This window comes from Garra rufa, chromosome 22 (assembly GCF_049309525.1).
Source record: "Garra rufa chromosome 22, GarRuf1.0, whole genome shotgun sequence".
Classification (NCBI taxonomy): domain Eukaryota; kingdom Metazoa; phylum Chordata; class Actinopteri; order Cypriniformes; family Cyprinidae; genus Garra; species Garra rufa.
In genome coordinates, this window is record NC_133382.1 from 4,595,888 (window position 1) to 4,608,178 (window position 12,291).

The following is a 12,291-nucleotide window of genomic DNA, read 5'->3' on the forward strand; positions in this document are numbered from 1 at the left end:
TGCCAAGTTACAGATGACAAAAGAATAAAAATAAAATATTATTGTTCTTATTTGCATTGCACATTCCACATTTTTTCTTGTAATGTTTAATTAATTTTTTTAAAATATTTTAATAATTGAAACTTTTAGATTTTCCATTTTCATTAATTAAATTAATTTTTTTTAATTATTATTTTTATTTTTTTATTTTAGGTCTTTTTATTTGTATTGTTCCAAATCAACTTTGCTGGGAATAATGCCAATGATGACAGATGCCAATGGAAGAAAAAAGCAAGATGCAATGCAAATAAAACACTTAACTTAACAATAAACATTTTCATAAAACTTTCATGTGCATTTTTTTAGCTCTTATTTAAAATGTAGGGTGTCAAGCAATTAGATGGAAATTAATCAGCTAAACTTTTCATTGCAAGAGTAAATAACGGGACTATGGTGAAATCTCATTATCAGCATGTGCTATGAAATCTCACTCTGAACACTGAAAGGGCTTGTAGATGAATGTTTGAGTTCCCAGATTAAAAGCGGGGGAAGCAGTTTGGTTGCATGTCTCAGATTTTCCTTCATGGTTTTGGGTGGATATTTAGTGCTGTGTGGAGACGGAGCTGCCAGAACGGCCGGCGACTGCCAAACTGGTGTCAGCGAGAGACGCGTCTCCCTGAGAATCCATACATGCGCCGAGATCCAGCCGTCTGCACACAATTACTCCCAACAAAGCCAGCTTTGTGTTATTGTGATGTGTGGCACATTGAGATGGAGGACGTGGGCCGAACGTCTTCAAACACAGACTCTCTTTCAGCCATTCCCCGACTCTATATCACTGCCGCCAGCTGGAAATGCGTTTACATGCGTGCTCACTGCTTAAATATTGAGAGCTGTTAGCAACAGAGATGTCAGGGAACGGCACATGTGCTTCATCTTTCTCCAGACAATCAGCAGCTTTATTGAGGTCTGTTTTAGGCTGTTAAAGTATGAAGGATTGCAGGAAGGATGCAAGATGAAAAGAGGACACTCGGTCGGTCAGTGAGTGTCGTAATCTTATCACAAACTAGACCGAGATCATGGTCTGTCGGAGGAAGTTTGTCCTGTTTTGTTGATGATAAGACGAATAGGGACTGTCTTGACTTAAAGGAAAAGGAATGAGCTTTTAAAAATGGCCTAAATTTCCTAAATGATCATGTATTAAAATATAGTTCCTGCTTAAAGAGATTTCTTAGTTTAACCTGATGCACTAAAATAATTATATAGCAATTAAAAATCAATTATACAATATATATATATATATATATATATATATATATATATATATATATATATATATATATATATATATACTTTCCTGGCTACTTGATTTTTTGTCTTTTTTTTGTCTGTTTTTTGTTGATTAATGTGGGGGAAAATATATTCACTATAATTTATTTAATATTTATTTAATACTTCTTTATGTAGTTTAATATATCTTCTTTATATATCTTTTTTTAATAATTTATTTTATTATTTTATTACTATCCTGGCTTGATATCTTTATATATTGTTTAAAACAATTTATTTTAACATTTTTTATTTTATTTTTTCCCCTAGCTGTCTCTATTTTGTTAATTTTCATTTATTTATTTACTACTTTCCTGGCTTGATTTTTTTCCCTCTCTTTTTTGTTGATTTTTATTGTGAGGGAAAATATATTCAGACTAATTCTATATATTTTATTTAAAATTTATTTAATACTTCTTTATATAGTTTAATATATCTTCTTTATATATTTAAAAAAATATTTATTGTAATGTTTTGTTTTATTTTATTATTTAATTATTTTCCTGGCTACTTGATTTCTTTATATATTGTTTAAAATAATTAATTTTAATATTTTTAATTTAATTTTTTTGTCTCTATTTTGTTAATTTTTATTTATTTATTTATTACTTTCCTGGCTACTTGATTTTTTTCTCTTTTTTGTCTCTTTTTGTTGATTTTTATTGTGGGGGAAAATATATTCAGACTAATTCTATATATTTTATTTAATATTTATTTAATACTTCTTTATATAGTTTAATATATCTTCTTTATATATTTAAAAAAATATTTATTGTAATGTTTTGTTTTATTTTATTATTTAATTATTTTCCTGGCTACTTGATTTCTTTATATATTGTTTAAAATAATTTATTTTAATATTTTTTATTTAATTTTTTTGTCTCTATTTTGTTCATTTTTATTTATTTATTTATTACTTTCCTGGCTACTTGATTTTTTTTCTCTTTTTTGTCTCTTTTTGTTGATTTTTATTGTGAGGGAAAATATATTCAGACTAATTCTATATATTTTATTTAATATTTATTTAATACTTCTTTATATAGTTTAATATATCTTCTTTATATATTTAAAAAAATATTAATTTTAATGTTTTGTTTTATTTTATTATTTTATTATTTTCCTGGCTACTTGATTTCTTTATATAATGTTTAAAATAATTTATTTTAATATTTTTTATTTAATTTTTTCCCCTAGACATCTCTATTTTGTTAATTTTTATTTATTTATTTATTACTTTCCTGGCTACTTAATTTTTTTCCTCTCTTTTTTTGTCTCTTTTTTTGTTGATTTTTATTGTGGGGGAAAATATATTCAGACTAATTCTATATATTTTATTTTATATTTATCTAATACTTCTTTATATAGTTTAATATATCTTCTTTATATATTTAAAAAAAAAAATTTATTTGAATATTTTGTTTTATTTTATTATTTTATTATTTTCCTGGCTACTTGATTTCTTTATATATTGTTTAAAATAATTTATTTTAATATTTTAAATTAAATTTTTTCCCCTAGCCATCTCTATTTTGTTAATTTTTATTTATTTATTTATTACTTTCCTGGCTACTTGATTTTTTTTTTCTCTCTTTTTTGTTGATTTTTATTGTGAGGGAAAATATATTCAGACTAATTCTATATATTTTATTTAATATTTATTTAATACTTTATTATATAGTTTAATATATCTTCTTTATATATTTAAAAATAATAATTTATTTTAATGTTTTGTTTTATTTTATTACCTTCCTGGCTACTTGATTTCTTTATATATTTAAGTAATAAGTAATAATTTATTTATTACTTTCCGGCTACTTGATTTTTTTTTTCTCTTTTTTGTTGATTTTTATTGTGGGGGAAAATATATTCAGACTAACAGACTATAATTTCTTTAATATTTCTCTCATACTTATTTTTATAATTTAATATATCTTCTTTATATATATATATATTTGCAAAATATTTAAATTGAATAATGTGTATGTGAAATTTATAATTTCAGTTAACATTTATTCATTTTATTTCATTTTATGGTTTTAGAAAACTATAAAACTTTATTATTATAAACTATGAAGGTTACTCTGGAACGCTTCTGCCAATCAGCATCCAGGACCTGTGTTTTCTCTTGTGTTAAAGTGAGTGCGGTTGTGTGTGTGTGTTTTGTCAGATGCTGTACCCGCTTCTCCCCGGCGTTCTGGACAGTCATGCGTTCTCAGAAAGCGGTCATCTGCAGGTGTCGTCGCAGGTCAGACGGGTGCTGGACGTCTGCGGTAAGAGTCTGCGTCTGCTCAGAGCGTTCGACGTTCATCCGGACATCAGCGCGCAGCTCTTCTCCTATCTCTTCTTCTTCATCAACGCTCTGCTCTTCAACCTGCTGATGGAGAGAGGTGAGTGAGATCCGGCTGATGTTCGTCAGTGTTTCATGACGTCTGCTCATGTGGTCTCTGCTCTCGTGTGAAGGGTCCGGAGGAGCGTTTTACTGCTGGTCCCGTGGAGTCCAGATCAGGGCTAATCTGGATCTGCTGATGGACTGGGCTCACGGAGTTGGACTCGGCGATCTGGCTCACACTTACCTTCTCAAGCTCTCCTCCGCCGTCAATCTGCTGGCCACACCTAAGGAAAACCTTCTGCAGGTCCTGCTTCTTATAACTTAAAACCAGCCTCATTAGAGAACACTTCCAATTCTCACTGCTAATTAACTATTAACTACAACTTTTGCCCCAATAAACTCCTAATTACTGCTTAGCAGGGAAAGATTAGGGCTGCAGAATATGTGCCTCAGTATATGCAATATTCTTGTGAAATGCATGCTAAAAATCAACTAGGATGGATTGTGTTCATGTGTTCTTGCAGAAAATGTTAATTTATATCAACTATTAAAATATTAATTTCACTGAATTAATTAGGTTTAGGATTTGGATCCAGAAATATCTATCAATATTATTTAATTTATAATATAGGCTAATAAAAATTAACAGCACCAATAATAATACTAATAATAATAATTATTAATTTATTTATATTTTCAATATATTTTATTAAACATATATATGCACACAATATACAGAATACATATATTTATAATATTCATTATGATAAAGATTATTATTATTATATTATTTAATTCATATTATAATACAAATTAACAACAGAAACAATAACTATACTACTAATAAATAGCAATTTATGAATAAATTTATTTTTTTATATTTTAAATATATTTAAACATTGATGCAAAATTATTATATATATCATATTTGGTAAATAAATAATTTTATATACATATATACGCACACACACATACATATAATATTTATAATATTATAATATAATTTGGAATATAAAAAATAACAACAATAACTATAATACTAAGAATAAGAATTTATGAATAAATTTATAAATTTATTTTTATTTAAAATATATCGTTATATTATCAAATTATTCATATTATTATTTAATTTAGAATATAATAAATATTAACAACAACAACAATACTACTAATAACATCATTTTTTATATTCATTTTAATAACTATTAATAATATTTATAATATTATTATATTATTTAATTTACAATATAATACAAGTTAACAATAATTATATTTATAATACTAATTTGTGAATAAATTTACATTTATTTATATTTTAAATATATATAAATATTAATGCAAAAAATATTTACTTAAAATTCTTTAAATATATACAATTGACAAAAAAAAAATATATATACACACACACACAGATAAAGTATTTTGCTTCACTGAATGCATATTATAGAATGCTGTTTTTCTGGTGTAAGTGGTAGTAAATTAGATGAAATGGATGGTTCCTTTATGCGGATGCAGTGAAAGAGAGCAAGTTTATTTGCATTAATTTGTAAAGTTCATCTGTTTGTCCGCACCATTTTGATCGTTCCTGTATTATTACACATGCATTCCTCTCTCATCACAATCTCTTCAGACATCAGGAGTTACTGTGGGGCTCAGAAATAATTAACAGGAAGTATTACTCATTAAAGGATAAAGCTTCATGAACACAAAGACTCTTTCACGGTAATAGATAAAGATGCTGGATAAGCCACGTCTCTAAATGACATCTGACAAATGATCTCGACGGGACGTCCCACTAAAGAAACACCAATTATAGTCAAAGACATTTTCACTATTGACAAATTAGGTTTGTCTCGTCTAATTTATTAGGTCTCAGTTATCATCAGATGGAACCTTATGTTATGATATTTCAATATTGTTAATATTAAAATATTTTGTATTATTTTTTAAGAATTATTTTGTAGCATAAAAATATTATTATTTAATATTTAACTGTGATATATCAAGTCTTGTTTGTGATAAAATACATAAACATAACTGAAATGTAAAAAAACATTTTCATATGATTGTGGTTTTTTTTTAGTTATTAAAGTTATTTTAAGTGCATGAAGATAAACTAAATAATAATTAAAAGCTGCTTTGGCTGAAATAAAATAAGTTTGTTTTAATATTGTTTAATATATATTTTTTTATTTTTAATTTATATTATTTAATCATAAAATGTTTTTACGGTTTCAGTTTTAGTTAAATACAATAACTTTAATTTAGAGTTGGTTTAATATTTCCATTTAATTAATTATTCTAATAATATTTATATTTTAGATGTAATTTTAATAGTTTAGTTTTAGTTATTTAAATAATTTTAAGTTTGAAATAATATTTACTAAATAATATAACATTATATGTATATACAATTAATTTAGTTAATTTAATTTCTTGATTTCTTACAGCTGGTCTCTGCAGTGCTGATAGAGGCCAAGCTCACTAAAGATAGCATAAAGATATTATTATTTAATATTTAACTGTGATCTATCAAGTCTTTTTTGTGATAAATTGGTTATTATATGCATAAAAAATATTATATTTATATTATATTATATTATATTATATTAAAACCAAAATTAAACTAAACTAACAATATAAAATTAAATTAAATTAAAAATATTAATTTTATAATATTTAATTTTCAGTTTAGTTTTAGATATTTTAAGTTATTTTGGTATTTTTGAGATACTGTTATAGTTTTTATTTTTTAAAAATCAAAATGTTTTCATATTAATTTTAATTACCGTAATTCTGTCGTGTTCTTATAATTTTATTATTTATTTATTTTTAAATGTTTAAAATTGGTCTTCTAGTTCTTTTAGTTTCTTGCTGTGTTTTTGTAATTTTATTTTATTTTTTTGTAAAAATATGTGTATAGTTCTTTTCTTTTAGTTTTCTTTTGTTATTTTTGTACCAATGTTATTTTTGCATCAATGCAATACTTATAGTTTTTATTAGTATTTGCATTTTTACATTTTCTGTTTTTGTTTTAATTGAAGTTAAAGTATTAGTCATTTTTATTGTTTTTATTATTGTTGATATAACTGCTGGTCTCTGCAGTGCCGATAGAGGCACTGAGATAGCATAAAAATATTATTATTTAATATTTAATTGTGATAAGTCTTATCGGTGATATGCATAACATAATTATTATATTAATATTGTATTATATTAAAACTAAAATTAAAGTCATAAAAAACATTTTCGATACTTGAAAAAAACACTGACTGAAATAAAATGTAAAACACTTTTTCGTATGATAATAAATGCTTGTTTGTTTTTTTCTGAAAATGCACTATATTCACTATTACGTAATTGTTTTCACTGCTTAAAAATCACAATATTTCTTGTCATCATGGTTGAAAACAGTTACATGAGGATATAAAGTCATTAAAGAGTGTGTATTGTGTGATAATGAGGTGTTTGTGTGTGTGTAGATGTCGTGGAAGTCTCTGCGGATGGAGTTCCCGTCATTGAACGCGGCTCAGCTCCATCACATACTGAGAGAATACGAGCCGCGACGTTCCTGTCCCACAGCGTGGACACCGTCCAGCGACGAGGCCAGCGATGCACTCGCAACTGGTACACATTCACATATCAATCAGACTTTAACAGGCCTTCTAGAGTTACTGGAATTACCTTCTATGAATGATTTCTGTGGGGGAGTGAATATGAACGCTACTGTTTGTCTCCAGCTGATATCCTGGAGAGTTTTGATCAGCATCCTCCTCTCATCCTCCCGACTGACGGCTTTATAATCCAGCTGAAAACACCAATCAGTGAGCCGGAGCTAGTCAAACAGCTGTACCGCTTTCAGAGATTCATCAGAAAAATCACAGACCCAGAATCAGAACCGCCTCAGGTACACACCTCCATTTTTAGATTTAAAATATTATTTTAATAAATCATGTTTTTATTCTGCAAAATATTGATATTTATTATGTTTGACCAATTAATGGCTCATTTAAAGCTGTTATTTTAGTATCACTGAGATACTTTAATTCATATGTATACATTTTTATTTTCTATTTTTCCTTTAACTTTCATTTATTTTAAAAGTATTAGTACTAATTTTTAGTGTGTGTGTGTGTGTGAGTGTGAGTGTGTGTGTGTGTGTGTGTGTGTGTGTGTGTGTGTGTGTGTGTGTGTGTGTGTGTGTGTGTGTGTGTGTGTGTGTGTGTAAATTATGAAACCACACAACTGAAGTACTAATGCTTTTAAATTAATCACTGAGATACTATTATAGTTTTTATTTTTTTAAAAATCTAAATGTTCTCATATTAATTTTAGTTATTAGTTATTCTGTTGTGTTTCTTGTAATTTTATTATTTTTAAAAAAATATGTATAAAATGTGTCTTTTCTTCTAGTTCTTTTAGTTTCTTGTGTTTTTGTAATTTTATTATTTTTTGTTTTGTAAAATGATGTATAGTTTTTTTTTTCTTTTAGTTTTAGTTTGTTATTTTTGTACCAATGGTATTTTAGCATCAATGCAATACTTTATAGTTTTTAATTAGTATTTGTTTTTTTATGTTCCATTTTTCTTTTAATTTAAGTTAAAGCATTAGTATTTTTTGTTTTGTTTTTCTTTAGTTATTAAGTGCATAAAGTTAAACTAAATATAAATTTAAAGCTGCGTTGGCTGAAATAAAATAAGTTTGTTTTAATATGGTTTAATATTTAAAAAGTGTTTTATTTTAATTTACATTGTTTTATTAAAAAAATGTTTTTATGCTTTTAGTTTTAGTAAATTATATTAGAATTAATTTAGAAATGGTTTAATATTTGCATTTAATTAATTATTCTAATAATATTTATATTTTAGATTTAATTCCCAGTTTAGTTTTAGTTATAAAAATAAGCTTAAGTTTGAAATAATATTTCATAAATAATATTATTTAAATAATATTTTATATTTTTAAATTTTATTTATATTATTTCATTTATAAAATGTTTTCATGGTTTCAGTTAATTATAATACCACTAATTTAGAGTTGGTTTAATATTTGCATTTAATTAATTATTATAATAATATTTATATTTTAAATGTAATTTCCAATTTAGTTTTATTTATTAAAATAAGCTTAAGTTTGAAATAATATTTAATATTAAAATTAAAATTAATATTAATATTATTTTTGTTTAATTTATATTATTTTAATTATAGTAACCCAATTTTTTTATTTATATTAATTTAATTATAATAACCCTAATTTAGAGTTGATTTAATATGTTCACATTTGTCATAAGGGTCATGAGATTTATACATCATGAATAAATAAGCTTTCCATTGATTTATTTTATTTTATAGGACAATATTTGACCGAGATACAGCTATTTAAAAGTCTGGAATCAAAACATTGTGAAAATCGCCTTTAAAGTGGTCCAAATGAAGTTCTTAGCAATGCATATTACTAATCAAAAATTACCTTTTCATATATATTTATGATAGGAAATGTACAAAATGTCTTCATGGGACATGATCTTTACTTAAAAATATTTGCATTAAAAGAAAACTCCATAATTTTGACCCATACAATGTATTTTTGGCTATTTCTACAAATATACCCGTGCTACTTAAGACTGGTTTTGTTATAGTAATATTTATATTTTCTTAACAAACTTATTTTTGCTGATATCACAGCTGGTCTCTGCAGTGCCGATGGAGGCCAAGCTCACTAAGATGGAGGTTCACCCCAAAGCTCATCTTGAGGTCGGTCATACAGAGATGGTGTCTCCTCACGCTGGAGCGAGTGACCTGGGCTCATGTGAAGCTCTATTAACCAAAAAGCTTCAGAATCTTGAGCTTCAGAATAAAGATGCGGCCCGTCCAGCGCTGGACCCGTCCTGTTTACTGACCCCGCCGAACACGCCACAAAACCTGGAGCTGACCGACTCCGACACGGATTCACACCAGCACACCTCCGCAGTCAGACCGGAGGAAGGTGACGGGACGCTTAGTGCTTTACATTGCCATCAGTGTCATGCATGTCAACTTCATGAAAGCAGAATGTCTGAACCGGAGCTGTTTAGTGACACAAGCTCATGTTTGTAGGTGAGAGTGAGGAGTGTGAGATCGGAGAAGACGATGTGTTTGTGCTGGAGCTGCAGAGAGCAGCGTGTGGTTTGGGTCTGATGCTGGTGGATGGAGAGGTGAGCGGATCTCTGAAATATTATGAGCTGTCACAAAAATTAAAATGAAGGCCATTCAAGATGTAGCAATAGCCAAAAATACATTGTATGGGTCAAAATGATTGATTTTTCTTTTATGCCAAAAATCATTAGGAAATTCAGTAAAGATCATGTTCCATGAAGATTTTTTGTAAAATTCCTACTGTAAACATATCAAAATGTAATTTTTGATTAGTAATATGCATTGTTAAGAACTTAATTTGGACAACTTTAAAGGTGATTTTCTCAGTATTTTGATTTTTTTGCACCCTCAGATTCCAGATTTTCAAATAGATGCATCTCGGCCAAATATTGTCCTATCCTAACAAACCCATATCAATAGAAAGCTTATTTATTGAGCTTTCATATGATGTATACATCTCACTTTTGTAAAATTTAACCTTATGGCTGGTTTTGTGGTCCAGGGTCACATTTATCAAATTCAAGTCAATGGCTACTGTCCTTTTGAGAGTCAAAAATGCATATACACGAGACACAAAATTCAATTTGTGAAAAATTATTCTTTTGAATGGGTTCTTTTTAATAAACTAGATCACTGCTAATCACAGCAAATGTTAATTTTCAATTCAGAATTTTTTCTCAGAATTGCAAGTTCGTATCTCACATTTCTGACTTTTTATTCAGAAATACAATATATATATTATATCTATATATTATATATAATTTCATGGCAGAAATGGCCTTTAATAGATAGAAATGATCTATGAAAAACTGCAATAAAAAATGTATATGTGACCCTGGACCACAAAACCAGTCATAAGGGTCAATTTTGTGAAACTGAAATTTATAAATGAATAATCTTTCCGTTGATTTGTTAGGATAGGACAAAATTTGGCTGAGATACAACTACTTAAAAATCAGGAATCTGAGGGTGCAAAAAACCCCAAATATTGCCACTTTGTAATTTTATTCAGTCCTTTACTCCTCTGCCAGATTTTCCTCTCTTTAAATAAGATTCAAGCAAATGTGCAATTAATTGCAATTAATTCTGTGAATTAGTTGACATATCATGCAGTTGCTTCTATTACAGCCCTACTCTTGCAAAACATTTCCATTAAGCGTTTCATAACATCACTATTAATATTAGTTTCCTTACAGCCCAACAGCATCTCCATGTGGTCAAAAAGGGAATATCTTTAGATTGTACAGTCTGAACGAAATGTATTCAAGACACCTTTAACATTTCTCACATAAGTACAGTTTATTCATTTATTTTATTACAAGAACTCAGAGTTAAAGTGTGTCTGAAACAAATTCATCTTGATAAAAAGCTATGTAATGGATTACAATCAACCAAAAACTCAGTTAATTCGACCATATTTACACAACTATCAATACTTGTTGACCAATTACCTAGCAATGCATAATTTTGTTCAGTCCGTGGTGTAAAATGGTCACAATAGCAATTAATGAAAAAACACTTAAGCAAAAAATGGTCAGGTCAAAGTGTCTGAATAATTTTAGTCCCAAAATGTTTATCAATTTCAGCACAAGCATCTCCATGTGGTCAAAAAGGGAATAATATATAATATACAGTCAAACCAACATTATTCAGACACCTTCAACATTCCTCACATTATCACAGTTTATTCTATAGTTTAGAAAATGGTAATAAAATATGACAAGAACTCAGAGTTAAAGTTTGTCAGATCAAATTCATTTAATGTCAGATAATGTTGATAGAAAGGTATGTAATTGATTGCATACAGTTAGTATGACAATGTTTACACAACTATCAATAATTTGTTCAGCAGTTACCGAGCAATGCTTCATTTTGTTCAGTCTGTGGTGTAAAGACGTTGCATTAGCAATTAAAGAAAAAACACTTGGTCAGGTTCCTAAATGTTCCTAAATGTTTATCAATTTTACTGGTAGTCCATTATATAATATATTTTTGGGTATAATATTTCACAGTTTAGTTTATTTGGCTATCCTCACTTACATAAATGAACTAGTAAAAAAAATATCAAAAATTATGTCTGGTGTGTGAAACATTTTTGGTTTGACTGTATGAGAAACAAAGACTGTTTGGTGGAATCAAGTTTGTGGAATAACATTGGTGTGTTTTCCACAGGAGAGCCCATCGACTGTCAGTGGGATTTACATCAAATCAGTGCTTCCGGACTCTCCTGCCGCTTTATCCCGGAAACTGAGAGCCGGCGATCGCATTCTAGCAGTGAATGGACTGAGTCTGGCCGGAGTCGACTATCAGACGTGAGGAGATTTACAGTAAATGTTAAACATCCTGCAGTGCCTTAAAGAAGTAGTTCACTTTCAGAACAAAGATTTACAGATAATGTACTCACCCCCTTGTCATCCAAGATGTTCATGTCTTTCTTTCTTCAGTCGTAAGGAAATTATGTTTTTTGAGTAAAAGCTGCATTTTGAAAATTCAAACTTGGGGGCACTATAGAAGTCC

General features: G+C 27.8%; 1 protein-coding gene across 1 annotated transcript in view; it reads left to right on the plus strand.

Moving 5' to 3' along the window:
- Positions 1–12,291, plus strand: part of LOC141297842 (ras-associating and dilute domain-containing protein-like) — a 46,294-nt gene that overhangs the window by 32,505 nt on the left and 1,498 nt on the right. Inside the window, exons 9-15 of the mRNA XM_073828306.1 lie at positions 3,476–3,695; positions 3,769–3,941; positions 7,120–7,264; positions 7,378–7,544; positions 9,325–9,625; positions 9,736–9,833; positions 11,947–12,086. Coding sequence (XP_073684407.1) covers positions 3,476–3,695; positions 3,769–3,941; positions 7,120–7,264; positions 7,378–7,544; positions 9,325–9,625; positions 9,736–9,833; positions 11,947–12,086 — 1,244 coding nt within the window. The remainder of the gene's footprint in view (positions 1–3,475; positions 3,696–3,768; positions 3,942–7,119; positions 7,265–7,377; positions 7,545–9,324; positions 9,626–9,735; positions 9,834–11,946; positions 12,087–12,291) is intronic.